The following is a 23,052-nucleotide window of genomic DNA, read 5'->3' on the forward strand; positions in this document are numbered from 1 at the left end:
TTTTTGTAGGATCAGCAGCAGAAAGCAGCACTTGAACGCACCACGATGCCTGGAGCCAGTGAGCAGTTTAAATAGAAATTGATGATTTAATGTAACAGAGGATTCATCTTTATTTTTAATCTCTTTTCACATATTTATAGTTTTATTAGTTTGATCTGACGTCAGTTTAATGAGCAGCCTGTTGACATGCTCTGACAGCGGGGGGGCGCCACACAGAGGTCAAAGGTCAGACTCCATCATTTTAGTATTTTTAATTCATGTTTTTATTATTTTTTTGACTCTTTCCTGTTCAGCTTTGGGACCTGGAGGACAAATGTCAGCCCATTCAGGGGCCTCTAATTGTGGCCCTGGAAGCTCCACAAAGCCCCCCCACCCCCCCGGTCTGCACCTTCAATGGGCCGCCCTGCAGAGGCCCCGTGTGAACCAGGAGCTCCATCCTGTAGTCTCAGTATGTCGGCCTCCTTCCTCCTCCTCCTCCTCCTCCTCCTCCTCCTCCTCCTCCCACTCCATGTGTTAATTAATCGTCCCGGCCGGCGGAGGACTTGGAGCCGCTCGGCTTTGATTGAAGGGCGCCCATTAGCATCTATTAATTTTGCCTCCGGCGTTTCATCGACGGCGCTGAAAAGGAGGAATTAAGTGGTGTGAGTCATTGTGAGTTAAAGTGTGATTGTCGTCCCCGCGGCCCGGAGCCAGCTCACTGCTGCTAAGCCCTCTTGAAAGTGAAGGGGCCACTCCTCTCATTAGGGCCCAACAAGGGGACGATATTAACAGGAAATAACTGCAAATTTCTTCTTTCCACTTTTAATCTCTGCTCTTTAAAGGTCCACTTCAAAACCTAGAGGGTGGTGGTTGGGGGGGGGGGGTCGACACAGTCCAGTCACGACAGAAGTTTTATTTTGTTTTTGAGAAACGTTTCAGGACGAACGTACGAACGAGTCTCGGTTCCTGTTCGTCAAAGAGCTGAAACCTGCAGAACGAAGAGCTCTTTACACAAACTCCTCAGACTGTTGACCGTTTAGAATTATTAGTTCATCTGACAATTAAATCACATTTAACTGGAACGAGTTCATCACAGCCTGTAGATTTTAAGACATTTTAACTAATCAACAGCTCTTTAAAAACTAAAACAGCTTCTTCTTTCAGAGTCTTCAAGAACCTGCAGATAATTAAACAGTCAAGAACAAGTGAAGGACGACGACGAACATGTGGCTGTTTTAAAATCATCTCCTCCTGTAGTTGGTTATTGTGGCGTCCCACAAGGCTCTGTGTTTGGACCTCTGCCTCTTAATGCTCCTCTCTCCTTTACTGCAGCTGAAGGTTTTGATCTTTATGAACCTCAGTGTTTGTGTCTATTAATCAGGATCCACCGGCAGTAGAGTCTCTTTCCTCTCTGAGCTTCAGGTGTTTCCAGGTGTCAGGAAAGTTTCCTGGGAACGTTGTGACACGGCAGCAGAAGCTTTGACCCGTGACTAACTCGTGTTCTCGTCACGTCGTCTCTTTAGAATCTAAAACTCTTCAGAGCGAGTCGTCCATCTCACGTCAACACAGCGACGTCTAAAGTAGAACGAGCCTCTCGGCAGGTTTCAGCTCGTCAGACGGACGCCGACTCTCTGATCCCTTCACATCCGCTCAGCTTCAGAGGTCAAAGGTCAAAGGTGTCAAACCTGAAGGGCCTGAGACATGAGACGGACACCGTGTCAGCCCCTCGACCAATCACAGCCTTAGAAGACAAGGACTCCACAAGAAGAATGTAAACAGTCGTCTGATGTGACACCGTGTTAAAAATAAACAGTTTTAAATGTAAAGGTTGACTGCAGCGCCCCCCAGAGGAGGAACAACAGAACACCTTCACCTGGAGGTTCAGACCTGCTCTCAGCTTTAGAGACGACTGGTAGTTAAAGTTAAATCTGATCTGATCTCAAGTGTCCAGGTGTGAACGCTGATCTGAACTCAGAGTTAGTCGCTTCCTTCCTTCATCTTATCTCCCTTCCTTTATCCTTCCTTCCCTCTTTCCTTCCTTTATCCCTCTTTCACATAGTGGACCAATAAAGATGAAGCTTAACATGATCTTGATTAATTTAGAATCAAGTTCTAAACACTTTTATTCTTCATTTTAAATCAGTAAACCTCTTTGTAGTTAAAACATCATGACTTATATTTATTTGTCATAAATCAGTTCTTGTGTCTCTCAGTAGCTCACTGTCCTCTGCCTCCCTCTAGTGGCCACATCGTGAATCACACAATGTTTTATTTATTTATTTATTTTTGACTTTCGGCAGAAAAAAAAAGTCTTTTTTCTTTTTTCTTTTTCAGACAAAGATGGACAGAAAAACTGACGTCTGTGTCTCTGAACTGTATCTGTTCATTCAATCATCCATCTATCCAATTGTCCAACTGGCAATAATTAATAAGTGAATATCCTGGTAAGTAACAAAAATCACTAATATGGAATACATTAATGCATATTTAAAGATTTTAGACATTTTAATATTTTAAATATTTAGTTGAATTAAATTAAATTAAAAACCCTGCTCCATCATATTTGATCCACAACCCTTCAACATGATTTGCTTTAACATAAAGTATGAAGCAATTATAAGATAATATTATATGGCTTCGGTAAAATAAATATTCATATTGATATATCAGTAACATCAATGGTTTTCTTAATCTTTTCAAAATTAGCAGATTTATTAGAAAGTCCATGAAGGCGGCCATTTTGGAAATGGCTGCCACAAGCTACTGACTGCAGAGCCTGAATTAATCCACCAGGGGGCAGATGACATGGATCAACACTGATGCAGGTGGAGTAGGTCTCTGAAACTCAAGAATCAAATATTAAACGTCTGACATTAGAGGTTTAAAGAATTCTGCATAAAATAATAAAATTAATATTTCTGTTGAAATGTCCAAATCTAAAAATTTAATTTAAACTGTTTTTTGGGAACATTTAGACTGAAAACAAACATGTCATTTGATATTTGACATGTATATTTTCTTTAATTTACTCTTTAAAAGCAGATTAAAATAAAAAGACGTAGCGTCAACAATCTGTATTAGTCGTATTATAGTTGTAGGACTGAGGAGCAGAGAAAACACATTTAGATCCAGGTTTTTATTTAACGGAGTCAAACACAAAGACAGAAATCTTTCTGAGCTACATCTTTAATCAGCCAAAACAAAACAAGAGTTTTTTACAAGTAAGAGGAGAAAAGTCAAAACTGTACAACATGAAAACAAGAATCTCTCTTATACAAACTCCTGGTGAAATACAAAGTGCTGGTGCATAAGAACAAGCTGTCAAAAGATGACAATTTTTTTGGCAATACAAACGTCACATCCCACAAAAAAAACAAAAAACACTAAACTGATAAAATGGAAATAATTTTCACATCTTTTAAAAAATAATATCCTCACACTGAATAAAGGCAGCATGTAGACAGTGATTATTGTTCTGATTGTTGTCAAGTAGTTCAACCCACAGTAAACGTGACCCTGCATGCTAATCTGCACCGCTAGTCAGGAGCTAACGATCAAAAATGGAGGATGCTAACGTCTTAGCATCCAAAACAGACATGCAGACATGTTTTGTTTCAGTTTAAAGTAACCATTGTACAGTTAGCAGCTAAGCTAGCAAGCTAGCCGACTGCATTTGTGTTCAGATCATGATCCAAAATGGAGGACGCTAGCATGTTAGCATTTAGCACACAGCTCTGTTCCGTTTCTGTTAATAAAAACAAGGAGCAGTTAGCAGCTAAGCTAGCTAGCTTGCTGTTCAGTTGGTAATGATCCATAATGGATTAAGCTAGCATGTTAGCATTTGGTACATATCCAAATGTTAAAACATTTCAGTGAATAGCAAACTGAACCACAACCTAATGGAGGAGTTAGCAGCTAAGCTAGCATGCAAGCCAACCGGCATTCGAGTTCAGATCGTACGTTACAGCCAGAAAATAATCCCAAACACTGATGCCACTGTAAGCAGCTGTTCTGGTGCCAGTGATCCAAACTGGAGGAAGCTAGCATGTTAGAATTTACCACAAAGATTTGTTCTGTTAGTAAATAATAAACTCATCCACAAGAGACGCTCACCAGCTTATAGAGTAGTTAGCAGCTAAGCTAGCAAGCTAGCCAACTGACATTTGTGTCCGGATCAAACATGATGCAGCTGGAAATAATTCCCATGTTCACAAGCCATTGTAACTAGCCCTGCATGCTAATCTGTGCTGATGTTCAGTTCATGATCTGAAACGGAGGAAGCATGTTGTAGTTCTCATCGCTGCTTTAATATAAAGGTGCTCCACCAAACGGTAAGCAACTTGCTAGCTAGCTAGGTACATGTCCCTTTTAAAATAACCATCCTAAAATCATGCTAGCAACTGATCAAGCTAACTGGTGAATGTAATTTAAGATGGTTGTATAAAAGCAGCGCTAATGTAAACTGGTGAACATGCTAACTCAAATATGACAAGAACACACACACACACACTAGCAAGCCAGCTAGCTTGGTGCACTAGAAAGTTAGCATTCCAGTGACATTAACTTGTTGTTAGCTACACATAGCTTCATAAAATCCAATAAATCCAATTCTGCTGAGTCACATGCTAAGGTTTTGGCTATGTTTAGAATAAAAAAAAAAAACAGCAACTCTATTAATCTGTGTGATAAATTTTCAAGACTGAGCTGAAACAAGATGCTTAGCATGCTAACAGGAACTCTATTTAACACTCCCTGTTAGCATGTTGACATCTTTGTTTCTTAGCTGAATGCTAACCTCCTAACATTCATTTTTCTGTTAGCATTAGCTCTAGAGGCATGTAGCGAAAAATACTGAATGATAAAAAGTGGCTTGATTTACAAAACTGACATCATTTGAAAATGAAATCCAAACCTTGTTTAGACAAAACCAACAGAAACGAAGTCGCTGAAGTGTCATTTTTGTTTTGGAGGCTCATTAAACACTTTAACAACAAGGTTTCTGTCTCTAAATACTGTAAATTAATGCTAAAACACGTCTTCACCCAACGGCAGCGATGAAGAAAGATGTAAATTAAAAGGTCAGAGAGGTATGAGTTTAAAACCGTGAGAAAGGCACGAGAAGAGAAAACTAAAGAAATGACGACAGTGAAGATGAAAACATTTGGCTTCAGGAGCAGAAGAATCACAGTATGAGTTTAGTTATTGTTTAGTTTCCTATTTAGACTGAGTGCTTTTATTAAACATGGCTGATCTGAAGTCTAACGTCAGAAACTGGAGCCGCGAAACCCTTGAGCCGCTAATCAAGGCACCAAATGTCAGAACAGGGCGGACGTGTCCCAGATGTGGAGGCAAACACTGGATAATGGCGACCCACGGAGTCCACAGTGGCTAACTACATGGTTCCTAGCTAGCATGGCTGCTAACAGGACACATGCTGTTCATTAAGCTAAGCCATCTAACTTGCTAACTGCATGTTGCTAACAGAACCTAGCATGTTGCTGTTCATTGAGCTGACCTGAGCTAGCTTGCTAACTACATGCAAGCTAGCTCAGCTGGGCTAACAGCACCCTCGTTGTACGACCTAGAACATATCTGGTCTTATTGTTGTTTATGTTAGCACCTAGCTAACGTGTTAGCCTAGTAACGTGACTCTGTCCATGTTTGTTTTGTAACTAATGAAACTTTCTCTTCGTTCTCTCAGTTCCAGTCTTTCTGAAACATCTAAACCTTCACGATGATCAAACTGATTATTGTGAAAGGAATAAAAATGAACCATCTGTCTGTAGCAGTAACGTCTTCGGCCTCAGAGCCTTTAAACCTGGACCCAGATGGTTACCAGCTCTGGGCCCAGGTTGAGTTTAGCCCGCTAACAGTAGCGCTACCCTGTGTGTGAGTCATCTCGGTGCGATCTCCTGCATCATGACGGGCAGGTGGATGGTCGAACACGAGTCTCTGTGTCGCAGCTTGAACATCAGCTGCTCTTTTTCCTGAGAAAGCTTCTGGTTGACGACCGCCTGCCTCTCCAGCGCCACCTTCAGGTCCTGCTGCTCCTTCGATAGCTGCCTAAAGGACAAGAGGGAGGGAAATTACACCGACGCTCAGACCAGGGTCACCTCCTGATAAATGTCAACACTGTGAAGCTTGAGTCAGAAAACGATATGTTCTTTAACTGAACTGTTTATGGGAGCTTTAAACTAAAATCACAAGATAAACAAATAACACCTGAAGATTTAAAAAATGAAAGAATTTAGATTTTTAATACAAGTATTTATAGAACCTTAAAACTATATTAAAACTGTATCTGAAACATTTCTGTTTGTCTGGTTTAACATTTTAAACCAGAGTTTATTTTATTTTTGCTTTATAAAAATGGTTAAAACAACTAATAATGTCTGTGACTCTGGTAAATATGGAGCAGAGGTCTCAGAGACTCATGAGTCAAATGTTAAAATAGTTAAATTAAAAAATAAAAGTGATTATTTAAGATGAGACTGAGATAAACTCATTATTCCTCGACTTTTATTTCCCTCAAAGAGTTTGTGTAATATTCTGACATGAATCCTAACGTGGTTCTGTCGTGTTTATGCTGCTCTGTTCAGGTTTGTCCAGCAGGTGGCAGCACATTCATGTGTTCATAAGTTATTCATGTGTTAAATCCAGGAGGACGTACTGAATGAGACTCTGGCAGTTCTCTATCCGGACTCTCAGGTCCTCGTTCTGCTGCAGGATGTGGACGATCTGGTCCTCCAGAGACAAATTCTTCTCCATCTGAGGATCACGAGTGAAGAAGAAGAAGAAGAAGAAGAAGAAGAAGAAGAAGCGTTTATTTTAGTTTCAGAGTTTAATTTTCCCAGAGCTAAGGCAACAGGAAGCTCTAACGCCTACCAGTTCGTCCATCTGCTGTAACTTCCTGTTCTGCTCCTGCACGCGCTCACTCTTCATCTCAATGACAAACAGCAGAGACTCCTGCTCAGACTCCCAGAATGCACCTGGACTACCATGGGCCTAGACAGGAAGATAATTATCAGCTTGGAGTCACCGGTTGTTGACACATATAAACGGAGCTTCACACACACCTGGATGTTTCTCTGCAGGTCTTTCTTGAAGGTGGATTCCTGGACTCGTCTTTTCAGCTCGTTGTAAACCTGCAGCTCCGCCGTCAGCCGCTGAACCTCGTCCTTCGGTCAGAGCAGGAAATAAAAAACACAAAGGAGATGTCAAAGATTCATGACCAGGGGCTCAACAGCTAAACTCTTTGCTTCCGCTAAAGTTTATTTTAACATTTAATAGTTCATCTCTGCCATAAACTAAAACCACGGCACTGTAGCGTCACAACTCTGTTTAAATGACGTTTGGCTAGCATTAAAGCTACTAGCTAAAAACTGAAGAAGAAGGAGAAAAGGAAAAAAGTTCTTCCTAGTGTAGAAGTAAAACTTTTTAGACGTTATTAATGGCTGTTGGTTTTATCTTCATGAATCAGAAGTGAACAGAGGAACCTCAGAGGTTTTATTAAACACATTTATCAGCTCGTGACTTTCTCTTTCACATGTTTCACCTTCAGGACGTCTTCAGCCTCCTGGAACTTCTCCGTCAGCTGAGTTTTCTCCTGCTGGTGCTTCGTCTGCAGCTCTACAGGAAACAAAGACCAGCTCAGTTTATTCTGACGGCAGCGTCACATGATCTGAAGACCACGATGTGACCCGGGTCAACCCTGCTCCGTCCAGGTCCAACCTTCCACTTCTCAAAGAGCTTTGAGTCGGAGCTCTGGTCACTGTGAATCAGCTGCAGCATGCTAGCAGAGTTAGCATTTAAAGCTACACTGACACAGCTCAATTCAAACAAGATGCTGCACTTTTTTAATGGTTTCATATTTGAGTCTTTATATTTGAACACTACGCCTCTAAAACTTTATCTCTCATGTGCTTCATCTTCTGTTTGTTGTTTTCTGCAGTAACTAAGCTACGACTACTGATAGCAGCATGTGATCCAACGCCCTGCAGCTGGACAGGCAGCGTAATGTCATTATAACACTAATAATCTTTTTAGTATTATTATTTTAGAAGCAGAAACATAAAACCAAGACCGTAAAAACACATAAAACTCAACTAAAACCAGGGAAGGTTCTCCAATAAAAGTTTGTTTTAAGGAGACGACAGAGTCAGCTGATCTGGTTTGATCCTTGGTCACATTTTGTTTTCTCAAAGTAAAAGGTCCGAGATAGAGCCAGGGGCCACGAAGGAGATCTTAAAATCCATTCTGGAGCCAGAGGAGACCTGATAGGACCGGACTGATACGATCCTGATTCATGGTTCTGGTTAAAAGTCCAGATTATTGACTTTTAGCACAAACAGTTTGGAAACAGGTCTGTAATCTGAGCACAGATAAACAAACCCAGGAGGAGCACAGTGAATAATAATGATTTTAGATTTGTTTGTTACCTTCCACATGTCTCTCATGTTGCTCTGTAGCAGATTTACTTTTCTGCTCGTGCAGGACGTTCAGATCGGCCGTCGTCTCCGTTTTCACCTGAAGAATCAAAGATGGGAAAAACGTAAACAGAGAAAAACCTGCAGATTCCAGTAGCATTAGCATGCTAGCATGAAAAAGACCAGGTAGACGGTGCATATTTTAAGATACAGCACTTTGCTGCGTGAAATAATATGGCTAATGCTAACAATTATTGGAACTTATATAAATATGCTAATGAAACTAGCCAGTGTTTGCAGCATGCTAACATAACAGGGTATAGCTAACGGTGCTAATACTGGTGTTAGCTTAGCGTTCACCTCCACTGTGAAGATGCTAACACTAAAAGCAACGATTTTATACTGGTGAACTAAGATGGACCGATGCTCACTACTGCCCCCTGTGGTCAGAACTACAGAAGGACAAGATGACGACGCCTTAATTAAAATAAAAACATTTCTTCATCGTTTCGTAGCCGCTCCTCTTCTGGGAGTCATGTGACGTCAGCACCTCGTTACCTTATCAAGGATGCTCAGGACCAGGGTGCACACTTCTTCATCAGCGTGGTCTCTCAGTAGCTCCGCCCTCTCCGAGTTCCCATTGGCTGAGAGCACTTCCTTTAAAGTCCTCAACTGCCACTCAAAGCGCTCCAACTGCTTCTCCAGACAGACGTCCCCTGACGTACCTTTACCTGCCGAGACACGATTCAACACAATAAACAGATTATACACTGTCCTCTACAGGAAGAGGCAGGAAGTAAAGAGACACTGTCCTCTACAGGTAGAGACAGGAAGTAATGAGACACTGTCCTCTACAGGTAGAGACAGGAAGTAAAGAGACACTGTCCTCTACAGGTAGAGACAGGAAGTAATGAGACACTTTATTGAACATTTGAAGTTCGGTGACATTTAACTTTTAGACAAAGTTCTAATCAGAATAATGAATCTGTTAATTGGTAACAGACTCAGTGATGAAAACATCTGTTCTCTTGTTTACGACCTTTTATGTTTCTGTTGTTTCTCTCTGAGGCCTCCTGCTCCTGACACACACACTCACTGATTCATGTTTCCCACAAACTGTCATTTTTCTTTCCACCTGGTAATTACATCATGGACATGTAGACACAGGAGAATAAAAACATTCAGCTTCAATGACGTCTTCAGTTTGGATGAACCTGAACACTAAGGTCTAAACCGCCACAAACACAATGAGTTAAAAAGCTGAATGTGGTGGGAACTAAAGCGGCTTCCAGGCTTTATATAATATTTTCTTGTCCCTGTTGTTTCTGTATTTTTCTAATAATCCCAAAGTAAATTCAGGAGTTGACCGGTTGGAGCTTGTCTGAAGATACTTACACAAAGACCGGCCTTTGTTTTATTCTTTATTCTTTTATTTCAGGGGAGAGATTTTAGCGTTTTGACCAAAACTCACCTAAAACCCAGAGAGTTATTTTATTCTGATTAACGGGTAAAAGTCATGAATGTTAAAGTGAGTTCAAAGAGCTGGATGACGACATCCTGAAGGCTTGACACGAGCGGTTTGTGTCTCATAAACAGGAGGAAATGACGACGGCGTTAACCGTCAGCCATGAGTCACACCTGCACAGCAGACGTGTGTTCAGGAACTCAAACTGATAACAATCATCTTCCTCTGTTCACATCGTATTAATCAGTGCTGACTCCTCTACAACACAGCATCCGTCTGTTTCCATCCCAGAGACTGTGAAGCTAACAGCTAACATCATAGCATGTCCTAGCTACCTAGCTAACCTGCATCTTCAGAGATAAACAATGCCATCACCACAGAGCAGACACGGTGACATCCTGACTGAAACACGACAACAACAACCTGCTCGCTGTAGAATGAACTCATGTGGTCACATCTCACTTCCTGTTACTGAACTGGGCGTCATTTACTGCTAATGTTAGCTCATCTAAAAATATGTCTCTGTTTAGTTAATAAACACTTAACAGGCCATTCAGGTTTGATAGCTTAGCAGTTAGCAATTGAAAAACAAAACACATAGTTAATCTGCTCCTGTATAGTAGCTCTTCCTAGCTTCCTAGCCTTCCAGTTAATATTAGCTATTCCTAGCCTCCTAGCTAATAGTAGCTATTCCTGGCCTTCCAGTTAATATTAGCTATTCTTAGCCTCCTAGCTAATAGTAGCGCTTCCCATTTCCTATTTCTAATGATGAATACCAGCTACTGCCACCTGCTGGTATGAAGAGTTATTTATGTACCAGCTGGCCTTCAGCTGTAGAGTTTGTGGTACGTTCAAGTGCAACTTTCTGGCGTGGAGACGTCCCGGTCTGGTAGCTCTTTGATGTTAGCTTGGTGCGTCTGGACCTCATTTCACCACATCACTCCAATAAAACACTTCCTAGAGTTTATAAAGTAGAACTAGCAGACGCCATCTCTGCTGTAACGTCTGAACCGTTAAAGTCGAGAGTGGTTTTATAAACTGAAACATCTCAGCATCAGCCAGAAACAAGAGGAGGAAACAGGAAGTGAGAGAGTCAGAAGAGGAAACCACAGTCTGAACGCACACATGTAAATACAGTAGAAATATGAATATTAATAAAGCTCTCACCTCCGTCATCTCGGCTGCTGTTGCCTTTCTGATTCCTCTCTCCTTTCTTGCCTTTGCTTTTCTTCTGATAACAACAAGAAGAGGAAAAGGTTTCAGTGACAACGTGTTCAAGGATTCAGTGTCAGGAAAGATCTAACTAGACACTAGACTGTGTGAACATGTGTGGAAGGTTTTATTGGTGGAAAAGGCCTGAAAGAATAAAATGATCCCAGAACCATGAACCATTCAGAGCAGTGAGGTTTGGTTTCTCACCCAGAGACACTTTCAGACTCATGGACTGATTGAGTGTTTTGTTGTTTTATGTTAACAGGTATTAAATGGAAACTAAAGCTGGACCAGCAGCAGCAGCAGCAGCAGCAGCAGCAGCGTTGTTGCTGGACCCTGGTCCAGGTCTGGGTGTTGAACTGGAGCAGGGAGCTTGTTATGAAAGCGTCTCATTAGCCTCCACATGACTGATGCTGTAACTTTCCCTCCTTTCTGGCGACGTTACGTAACTTCAGCTGCTACTGGACAGTTTCTGCTGTCGCTCAGATAAACAAAGGACTTCAGGCCGGTGCACATACCTGAACCCTCTCCTCACATGGAGGTGGAGCTCAGATCAGAACATAAAACCTGTTCCACCAAAACACTGATAGCATAACTAGATTAATGTCACCTCTAAAATATTATATGAACAGCTGCAGCAAAGATTAACATTCCTGATTAATCGATTCAGTCGCTGTTCACAGTTAAAGGTTAAAAGCAAATATTAAGCTAAGGAATAACATCAACTTTATAAAGTTAACGTTAGTATTTAAACCTGATGAACTCTACAGAGATACAGGTAAAGTTTAGTTGCTAAAATTAAAGTTTATAAAGTTAGCGCTGAAGTTTAAACGCTCAGATTACTTTTAAATTTAGCTGTGGCTTTATTAGAATTAGCATTTAAACTTAGCTGTAAATGCTAACATTAGCTTTCAAAGTTGCAGCTAAAGTTTAAATGCTAACAGTAACTTTAGCTTCAACCTTGTAAAGTAAGTTTTTCAACAACTGACGTGAAGCCAGAATTCACTTTGTAATATTTTCCCATATAAACAGAGAGGGAACATTAAATAAGCTAACGCTATTAAACACTGATAAGACCTGATGGTTAAACTAACGACACTCAGCCCTGATCTCTGCAGCTCACTCTCTGGCTGAGGCGTGTGTCCAAACACAGAAATATTTACTGTATTGCTTCATCACACCATCACGTTGCTCAAACACAGCGAGGCCAAACTATCACACCCTAAAAACACACACACACACACACACACACACACACACACTGTGTAGAAACACTTTAAACTCTGCTCTGCAAACTGGACGACCGCTTTATTTAAACTCGGAGCTGAAACAATAAATATCTCTGGTTCAAACACGTCGACGTGTTTGAAGATGAGGAAGGAGGTGAAGGAGGAGGAGGAGGAGGTAGAGGAGGTGGAGGTGGTGGTAGAGGAGGAGGAGGTGGTGGTGGTGAGGAGAAGCATATGTTCCTGCAGGCATCACAGGGGCCCTCGCTCTTAAAACAAAAAGCCGTAAATCAGAGCAGACTCCTTCTCCTCTGCACAGAAACGTATGATTGAGCTGCTGCGTGTTCTTTCTGTTTGGTTTACGTTCCAGCAGCTGGAACATCTTGTTTATGATCATATTTTATCCAAAGACTGCAGCAGCCATTTGGCCCCAGACTGCACTAAGCTAGGATTAGCATTAGCAGTTAGCTGCAGATGAAGGTTCCTCTGATCCAGGTCTGCTCCAATGAGAAATGATTTTATCATCAGTTACTCCTGGATAGTTGATAGAACGCAGAACACTGATGGAACAAAATAAGAATATGGAACCAAAACCAGACTCTCTCTTATCTCCTCTACAGAGGTAGAGTCCAGATGTTTGGTTCTTGTGATAAAGTAAAATCCAAGAACCAGGACGTCAGACCGACCAGATGTCTGGAGCTGGAGGACATTCACAGAAACTATCTGGAGATTCTTGAGTCATGTGATCAGGTTTCTGAGATGAATATCTACAGCTACTGAGGATGAATATCAGCTGATAATGATGATCCTTATCTTAGCAAGGCTGGTAAAAATAGAAGAAGAAGAAGAACTAGAACCCAGTGTGTAACCATGAAGGTCGTCCTCTGTTAGTCAGTAACTAGTGTAATGTGGATGTGTGGTGAGGTGGTAGTAGTTGATCATCTAAACAGAATCCATGGAGTCCACTCAGTCAAAGGCTGCACCCAAACAACAACAACAAACACTGAACGTTTAAAAGAAGAGAAAAGTTTCCTGGAGACAGCGTCAAGGAGAAACATCTTCCAGAGAGGGTTAGGGAGTTTATGGCAGCGTTGGATGACCAGAACATTTCTGGAGTAGAGAACACAAGGTACCAGCTACCCTCTCCACACTACATTAACTTTGACTGAAAGATTTATTGGACTGAATCCAGTCCACTCTAGGAGAAGACAAGGAAGACAAGGACAGACTTTAGGACGCTACAGGAGACCAACTCTAGGAGAAGACAAGGAAGACAAGGATAGACTTTAGGAAGACACAGGAGACCAACTCTAGGAGAAGACAAGGAAGACAAGGACAGACTTTAGGAAGCTACAGGAGACCAACTCTAGGAGAAGACAAGGAAGACGAGGACAGACTTTAGGAAGCTACAGGAGACCAACTCTAGGAGAAGACAAGGAAGACAAGGACAGACTTTAGGAAGCTACAGGAGACCAACTCTAGGAGAAGACAAGGAAGACAAGGACAGACTTTAGGAAGCTACAGGAGACCAACTCTAGGAGAAGACAAGGAAGACAAGGACAGACTTTAGGAAGACACAGGAGACCAACTCTAGGAGAAGACAAGGAAGACAAGGACACACTTTAGGAAGCTACAGGAGACCAACTCTAGGAGAAGACAAGGAAGACAAGGACAGACTTTAGGAAGCTACAGGAGACCAACTCTAGGAGAAGACAAGGAAGACAAGGACAGACTTTAGGACGCTACAGGAGACCAACTATAGGAGAAGACAAGGAAGACAAGGACAGACTTTAGGACGCTACAGGAGACCAACTCTAGGAGAAGACAAGGAAGACAAGGACAGACTTTAGGACGCTACAGGAGACCAACTATAGGAGAAGACAAGGAAGACAAGGACAGACTTTAGGACGCTACAGGAGACCAACTATAGGAGAAGACAAGGAAGACAAGGACAGACTTTAGGACGCTACAGGAGACCAACTATAGGAGAAGACAAGGAAGACAAGGACAGACTTTAGGACGCTACAGGAGACCAACTATAGGAGAAGACAAGGAAGACAAGGACAGACTTTAGGACGCTACAGGAGACCAACTCTAGGAGAAGAAAAGGAAGACAAGGACAGACTTTAGGACGCTACAGGAGACCAACTCTAGGAGAAGACAAGGACAGACTTTAGGAAGCTACAGGAGACCAACTCTAGGAGAAGACAAGGAAGACAAGGACAGACTTTAGGAAGACACAGGAGACCAACTCTAGGAGAAGACAAGGAAGACAAGGACAGACTTTAGGAAGCTACAGGAGACCAACTCTAGGAGAAGACAAGGAAGACAAGGACAGACTTTAGGAAGACACAGGAGACCAACTCTAGGAGAAGACAAGGAAGACAAGGACAGACTTTAGGAAGCTACAGGAGACCAACTCTAGGAGAAGACAAGGAAGACAAGGACAGACTTTAGGAAGACACAGGAGACCAACTCTAGGAGAAGACAAGGAAGACAAGGACAGACTTTAGGAAGCTACAGGAGACCAACTCTAGGAGAAGACAAGGACAGACTTTAGGACGCTACAGGAGACCAACTATAGGAGAAGACAAGGAAGACAAAGACAGACTTTAGGACGCTACAGGAGACCAACTCTAGGAGAAGACAAGGAAGACAAGGACAGACTTTAGGACGCTACAGGAGACCAACTCTAGGAGAAGACAAGGAAGACAAGGACAGACTTTAGGAAGCTACAGGAGACCAACTCTAGGAGAAGACAAGGAAGACAAGGACAGACTTTAGGACGCTACAGGAGACCAACTATAGGAGAAGACAAGGAAGACAAGGACAGACTTTAGGACGCTACAGGAGACCAACTATAGGAGAAGACAAGGAAGACAAGGACAGACTTTAGGACGCTACAGGAGACCAACTCTAGGAGAAGACAAGGACAGACTTTAGGAAGCTACAGGAGACCAACTCTAGGAGAAGACAAGGAAGACAAGGACAGACTTTAGGAAGCTACAGGAGACCAACTCTAGGAGAAGACAAGGAAGACAAGGACAGACTTTAGGAAGCTACAGGAGACCAACTCTAGGAGAAGACAAGGAAGACAAGGACAGACTTTAGGAAGCTACAGGAGACCAACTCTAGGAGAAGACAAGGAAGACAAGGACAGACTTTAGGAAGCTACAGGAGACCAACTCTAGGAGAAGACAAGGAAGACAAGGACAGACTTTAGGAAGCTACAGGAGACCAACTCTAGGAGAAGACAAGGAAGACAAGGACAGACTTTAGGAAGCTACAGGAGACCAACTCTAGGAGAAGACAAGGAAGACAAGGAAAGACTTTAGGAAGCTACAGGAGACCAACTCTAGGAGAAGACAAGGAAGACAAGGACAGACTTTAGGAAGCTACAGGAGACCAACTCTAGGAGAAGACAAGGAAGACAAGGACAGACTTTAGGAAGCTACAGGAGACCAACTCTAGGAGAAGACAAGGAAGACAAGGACAGACTTTAGGAAGACACAGGAGACCAACTCTAGGAGAAGACAAGGAAGACAAGGATAGACTTTAGGAAGCTACAGGAGACCAACTCTAGGAGAAGACAAGGAAGACAAGGACAGACTTTAGGAAGCTACAGGAGACCAACTCTAGGAGAAGACAAGGAAGACAAGGACAGACTTTAGGAAGCTACAGGAGACCAACTCTAGGAGAAGACAAGGAAGACAAGGACAGACTTTAGGAAGACACAGGAGACCAACTCTAGGAGAAGACAAGGAAGACAAGGATAGACTTTAGGAAGCTACAGGAGACCAACTCTAGGAGAAGACAAGGAAGACAAGGACAGACTTTAGGAAGCTACAGGAGACCAACTCTAGGAGAAGACAAGGAAGACAAGGACAGACTTTAGGAAGACACAGGAGACCAACTCTAGGAGAAGACAAGGAAGACAAGGACAGACTTTAGGAAGACACAGGAGACCAACTCTAGGAGAAGACAAGGAAGACAAGGATAGACTTTAGGAAGCTACAGGAGACCAACTCTAGGAGAAGACAAGGAAGACAAGGACAGACTTTAGGAAGACACAGGAGACCAACTCTAGGAGAAGACAAGGAAGACAAGGATAGACTTTAGGAAGCTACAGGAGACCAACTCTAGGAGAAGACAAGGAAGACAAGGACAGACTTTAGGAAGCTACAGGAGACCAACTCTAGGAGAAGACAAGGAAGACAAGGACAGACTTTAGGAAGACACAGGAGACCAACTCTAGGAGAAGACAAGGAAGACAAGGACAGACTTTAGGAAGACACAGGAGACCAACTCTAGGAGAAGACAAGGAAGACAAGGACAGACTTTAGGAAGCTACAGGAGACCAACTCTAGGAGAAGACAAGGAAGACAAGGACAGACTTTAGGAAGACACAGGAGACCAACTCTAGGAGAAGACAAGGAAGACAAGGATAGACTTTAGGAAGCTACAGGAGACCAACTCTAGGAGAAGACAAGGAAGACAAGGACAGACTTTAGGAAGCTACAGGAGACCAACTCTAGGAGAAGACAAGGAAGACAAGGACAGACTTTAGGAAGCTACAGGAGACCAACTCTAGGAGAAGACAAGGAAGACAAGGACAGACTTTAGGAAGATACAGGAGACCAACTCTAGGAGAAGACAAGGAAGACAAGGACAGACTTTAGGAAGACACAGGAGACCAACTCTAGGAGAAGACAAGGAAGACAAGGACAGACTTTAGGAAGCTACAGGAGACCAACTCTAGGAGAAGACAAGGAAGACAAGGACAGACTTTAGGAAGCTACAGGAGACCAACTCTAGGAGAAGACAAGGAAGACAAGGACAGACTTTAGGAAGCTACAGGAGACCAACTATAGGAGAAGACAAGGAAGACAAGGACAGACTTTAGGAAGCTACAGGAGACCAACTCTAGGAGAAGACAAGGAAGACAAGGACAGACTTTAGGAAGACACAGGAGACCAACTCTAGAAGAAGACAAGGAAGACAAGGACAGACTTTAGGACGCTACAGGAGACCAACTCTAGGAGAAGACAAGGAAGACAAGGACAGACTTTAGGAAGACACAGGAGACCAACTCTAGGAGAAGACAAGGAAGACAAGGACAGACTTTAGGACGCTACAGGAGACCAACTCTAGGAGAAGACAAGGAAGACAAGGACAGACTTTAGGAAGACACAGGAGACCAACTCTAGGAGAAGACAAGGAAGACAAGGACAGACTTTAGGAAGACACAGGAGACCAACTCTAGGAGAAGACAAGGAAGACAAGGACAGACTTTAGGAAGACACAGGAGACCAACTCTAGGAGAAGACAAGGAAGACAAGGACAGACTTTAGGAAGACACAGGAGACCAACTCTAGGAGAAGACAAGGACAGACTTTAGGAAGCTACAGGAGACCAACTCTAGGAGAAGACAAGGAAGACAAGGACAGACTTTAGGAAGCTACAGGAGACCAACTATAGGAGAAGACAAGGAAGACAAGGACAGACTTTAGGAAGCTACAGGAGACCAACTCTAGGAGAAGACAAGGAAGACAAGGACAGACTTTAGGAAGACACAGGAGACCAACTCTAGGAGAAGACAAGGACAGACTTTAGGAAGCTACAGGAGACCAACTCTAGGAGAAGACAAGGAAGACAAGGACAGACTTTAGGAAGCTACAGGAGACCAACTATAGGAGAAGACAAGGAAGACAAGGACAGACTTTAGGAAGACACAGGAGACCAACTCTAGGACAGTTAGGACCAGATCAGGAACTGGTCTTAGGACTTAAGACAGATTCACATCTGAACAAAGGTTGACCTTTGACCTGCGAGTCACACATCCTGTAACTCATCAGACGCTGCAGAGATCAGTGTCACTACAACCACTAATGTGAGACCACTGTTTAGAAGCTGAGCAGCTCCAGTTTTTAACAAACACATGTAAATGTATTTACAATAAATGATTATTGTAGTTCTGCATCATGAGGAGCAGCTTCTAAGAACACATATGGAGCATCACTCTATGAACTGGGATCTGAAAGGTTCTTGCAGCCGCTCCTGATTTATTTTTCAACCTCTTCCTGTCGTGTCTCTGTGCGACAGTAATGACTGTTTTCCTCCTCAGAAAAACCACAAGAACACAAAATATGAAGAGTGCTACGTCTCAGGAGCTCCCTCCCACACCCTCCCTCTGAATCAACCAGACTTTAACCTGGACTCTCGGCTTCGTGTCAGAAATACTCAGGGAGTTTAAATACTCCCCGGAGGTCGTCGGGATGAGCGTCAACGTCCCGTGAACGAAGGTTAAACTCGCACATGGAGACGAAGCTTCAACGTGTTGAATGTCTCACGTTTTACTGGAAGAAGTCAAAGAGTGAAAACAGGAAGAAGCTTCAGCAGGAACCAACCAGAGACCAACTGAAAGACGAGAAGAAGCTCATCACGAAGAAGAGGAAGACTACTTCTGCTTGTGTTTTAATGGCGGTCAGCTAGACACAGGAGGAGGAGGAAGAGGAGAAGAAGAAGAAGAAGAAGAAGAGTGCTCGCTATGACACAAGGATAAAATTAAATAAAATCTATCAAAAGAGAAACTGCTGTGAAGTTAAACGCGACCGATGCTTTAGATTCGGTCGATTCCCTTGAAGAGTTTACGAGTTTAACTGGTTTTAATGAGCTCGTTAGGATCAGAGCTGGAGGTTCAGATGAGTAAAGACTTTACTGCTGATGGTACGTTCACATTATGAGCAGCAGCAGCTGCAGCGACAGAGAACGTTCTACAGTTCTGCATAAAAACGACCCAAATGTGAGCCCATTCCTCAGAACAGAACCACTTCAGTTCTGAGATGTTGGTGGGTTTCCTCACATCAACTGCTTGCTTCAGGTCCTTCCACAACATTTCTATTGGATTAAGGTCAGGACTTTGACTTGGCCGTTCCTAAACATTCATCTTGTTCTTCTTTAACCGTTCTTTTGTAGAACCACTTGTGTTCTTGGGCTCGTTGTCTTGCTGCTAGCGTTAGCGTAGCATAACGCAGCATCACTCTTTAGTATCTACAGGCATCTTTGTCTCTGTTTAAAGAATTTAATCACTTTTGAGGTTTGGGGAAACAAACGGATGCGATTACATCGAGACGTGTGTCAGGGGTTAGTTTCTAACTTCTTGATCATTTTGTTGGTTTGTGTTAAAGATGACAACAAACTGAACAGCTCTAGTTTTCAACTGTTGATCAAACCAAACTACATTCATTTAGAGAATAGAAATATTTGGCCATCTGGGTCATTTTCAGTTCCTCCTGACTCGCTCAATCTTCTGTGGAAAGGTGAATGTTCAATAAGAACTCTAGTAGTTCCTGTTTTGTTTTATTTTTCCTGTCGTGGGGAGTTTCTTTAAATCAAACCCTTAAAGGTCATTTAGTTCTGACTGAGGAGCAGAAACTAGCCACACAGAAGTCCGTTCAATTCTTTTAGGGTTTTAACTTTTCTAAAAACATCTTGCTCACAGACATGAAGCCCGTGTGGCGTTCAGGTCTGCGATGCAGACGGTGGAAAACTTCAGCCTCGGCGCGTCGGTCGGACCATCTGTTGGCAGAAACAACTGGACGGGCGTGAATCACAACACGAGCTGTTAACGTCCACACGCCACAAATATTGAGTCAACGCTGGAGCATCTAGTTTCAGGTTCAGGTCGTCTTAATGTCAAGGTGGCGTCTTAAACGCAGCTCCAGCGCGTCTTATATTTTAATCTTTAAACGTGTAAAATGAAGCCGTTCCATCTTCCATCATGACTCGACAGCTGTCCTACAGAGCTCCACGTGTCGGCCGTAAAACTACAGATGTTGGAGCGAGAAGAGGAACAGTAGACGTACACGTCATCTGAGAGACGTGGAGCTGAATTAGTTCACAACTAAACAGAAAGACCCAACCAGCCCGCAGGTTAGAACCCATAACCTACATGCTACGATGCTAACCACTGCTACGGGTCGCTAACATCCACTCGGAGCAGAACGTTGATGGAAATCTTCCTGGTTTAGTTTTAGAGTCTACATGAGCAGAAACAAACTGCAGGGAAGCAGCTCTGACATGCTAACTATTAGCATCACCATTAGCATCTGCCCTGGAGTCTCTGTTGACATCTTTTCTCAAAAACAGCTGATGAGGACACAGTGACTCCCAGGATCTAACCACCAACCAACAACCAGACTAAACTCACTGGAGCAGGGAGTGGTCATAGCAACACTTCCCTCCAGCCTCTGGGTTAGCGTTAGCGTTAGCGTTAGCGTTTGGTAATTCATCATCTGGGTTTGATATATTTCTTCACTTTTAACATTTGGTTTCAGGCTTTGTTAGGAAACACTGAGCTCTCTGGTTGTTGGTCAATGGACCAATCAGAGGAGGCCAAATAAGGCACAACTACACACTGGTTCTGGATGGATTATAAGAACAAGTGTAGACGCAAACACATCATGACACAAGCAACACAACAGACCGACAGGAGGAACGACACCGGCTCAAAAAGACGGAATAAAAACCTCTTAATCATCGTTTCTAATAAGTAAATACACGTAAATACATTTCTTCTTCATGTCTTAAACTCTCAAATGCCATTAAAGGCATCAGTGTGGATCTCCTCCAGCAGCAGCTCAGACTCTTAAGCTTCTTTCAGCAGTCTGTTTCTATTCTGAGCTAATCAAAGCTTCACTCAGCTTCACTCAGCTTTCATGTGACACAACACCTTCTCAAACTGGTCCTCCGACAAAGGAGGAATCACGTCATCAACTATTATCTGAATGTTTTTACTTTACCAACACAAGGCTTAGCTGTAGCTTCAGAACAAGAGTCCAAGGGCTCCTTACAGGACGTCCCTTATCTGGATTAATACGTTTGTCCACGTGTTTGGGTCTCCGTATGTCTCCACACTTTCTCAGATTTGTTTGCATCATTGTCATCAGTGACCTCAACATTACTCGGCTATTGTAGAAAAATCTGGGAGACATAAATGAACCATGCTATGATTAGCTAGTAAACGCTAATGGCACAGCTAGCAAGCTAAGAGCACAGCTAATCTATTGGGGAAAGTAGTTGACTTATGGCTAGCAAGCTAGCAGGTACTGTTATTTAGATAATGTAGGTGACGTTCAAGGGGTGTGTCCTAATGTTTGGGAGGAGGCGTGTCTTCACTGTCACCCCAACAAGATGGCCGCTCCCATTTCTGACAGATTCTGGCTTCGAATCTTAACAGTGACGAGAAGCAGAGATGTTTTTCTCACATCTGGCACAAAAATAAGCTTCAAATATTCAGTTGATTCAGTCTCTAAAACCAGAAACAGAAAACCGATGCACTCTGTCGTAAAACTAATAAATGTAATAAATATGTGGCCGTATAAAAGTAGGCCTCCGGTACACATCAGCCCGCGGACCTCATACTGGACAACACATGAAGTCATTTTCTATCAATAACCACCAGCTGTCAAACTTCAGCTGAGTTCAAGTGTCTGAAATTAAAGAACTGCGATTATAAACTATTTAACAACACATAATATTAATATTTAGACATTAAATTCACCCCAAAAGTGAAGTAACACACAGAAAAGTGACTGTTTTGACTCTAATCATTCACGTTTTTCATTTTAAAATCACAATAAACGCGTTAAAATATCAGTTTATCTCAAACAGGATGATATTAGAGGTTTAAAACGTTTAATCTTCTTAAAAGGAACCGAGAGAAATCTGTGAGATTCAGAGCCGATGATTAAAAACAGATGTTCAGAGGAGGAACATAACGGTCCCGGTGATTTTATTTATTTTGATTATCGTCTCTCCTCCGTCTGATTAAACCTCCATCTTGTTTCTGGTGGTTTGTGATGACCTGATGAATGAGGCGGGATGTCTCCGGACACCCGCCCCGCTCCACGGACCTTCATTCCCGGCACGTTTCGCGGCCCCGGCGGCAGCAGCCTCCGCCGGCCGCCTGCTAATGAACCCCCGCCCGCCGAAACTCAGTCACCTTCTACCGGGACTCGAGCGTTTTCCGCCGGTGTTTCTCACCTTGCTGTGGCCGCAGCCCATTCCTCCTCCTCCGAGCTCTGCTGTCGGGATGAAGCCGATAACTCTTCTTCTTCTTCTCCTCCCTTTTCTCCTTCTCCTTCTTCTTCTTCTTCTCTCTGTTGACAACTTTCAAACTCTCTGGGAAAATCTCCACTTGGCCTCGGGGGGCGGAGCTTACGGGTGCTGCCTTCAGGGACACTCGGCATCTTCATGTATTTATGTGGTTACGTGGGTTTAATCTGGATTATCAACCAGAAAAAATACCATAATCTGTTGGTTTGAGAATGTTCTTTGAACTGTTTTAGGCGGAGTTTTGTCTTTCGTTTGTATTTGTGTGTAACACTTTATGAGACTTAATGAAAGAAGGAGACAGAGAACGAAGCGCTGTGGAGCTGTGAGGTGGCGACAAGAAGATTGTTGTTGTTGCATGATTGTTGAGATAACGGTGGAAAAGCTACGTACGCGTTTTATGAGGTCAAAAAGAGACATTTTCAGTTTCTGCTTTAATTCCACCTCAAAGGTCAAAGGTTAAAGCGGTTTTATTCTCATTTCAACCACATGTAGCAGCTGCAGCACGTAGTGAGATGAGAGGACAGGTCCATGTGTCTACAAAGAGACACAAAGGGAGACAAACCTCACTAAACCTCAAGATGACTCAGTGAATGAAGTCAAACTAATAAAAAGGAGAAGTGACGTGATT

The 23,052-nt window shown here is 42.9% G+C and overlaps 1 protein-coding gene across 1 annotated transcript; it reads right to left on the minus strand.

Moving 5' to 3' along the window:
* Positions 1 to 3,147: 3,147 nt before the first annotated feature.
* ccdc69 (coiled-coil domain containing 69) lies at positions 3,148 to 22,548 on the minus strand. The gene is made up of 9 exons (XM_084550350.1): positions 22,353 to 22,548; positions 11,038 to 11,101; positions 8,964 to 9,136; positions 8,418 to 8,505; positions 7,535 to 7,608; positions 7,056 to 7,157; positions 6,865 to 6,984; positions 6,650 to 6,747; positions 3,148 to 6,042 (listed from the first exon to the last, which is right to left on the minus strand). Exons 1-9 carry the CDS (start codon positions 22,371 to 22,373, stop codon positions 5,874 to 5,876), a joined length of 909 nt encoding a protein of 302 aa, XP_084406476.1. The 5' UTR covers positions 22,374 to 22,548; the 3' UTR covers positions 3,148 to 5,873.
* Between the last annotated feature and the right edge of the window lie 504 nt (positions 22,549 to 23,052).

The sequence above is a fragment of the Chelon labrosus genome, assembly GCF_963514085.1.
Source record: "Chelon labrosus genome assembly, chromosome: 8".
In the NCBI taxonomy this organism is placed as follows: domain Eukaryota; kingdom Metazoa; phylum Chordata; class Actinopteri; order Mugiliformes; family Mugilidae; genus Chelon; species Chelon labrosus.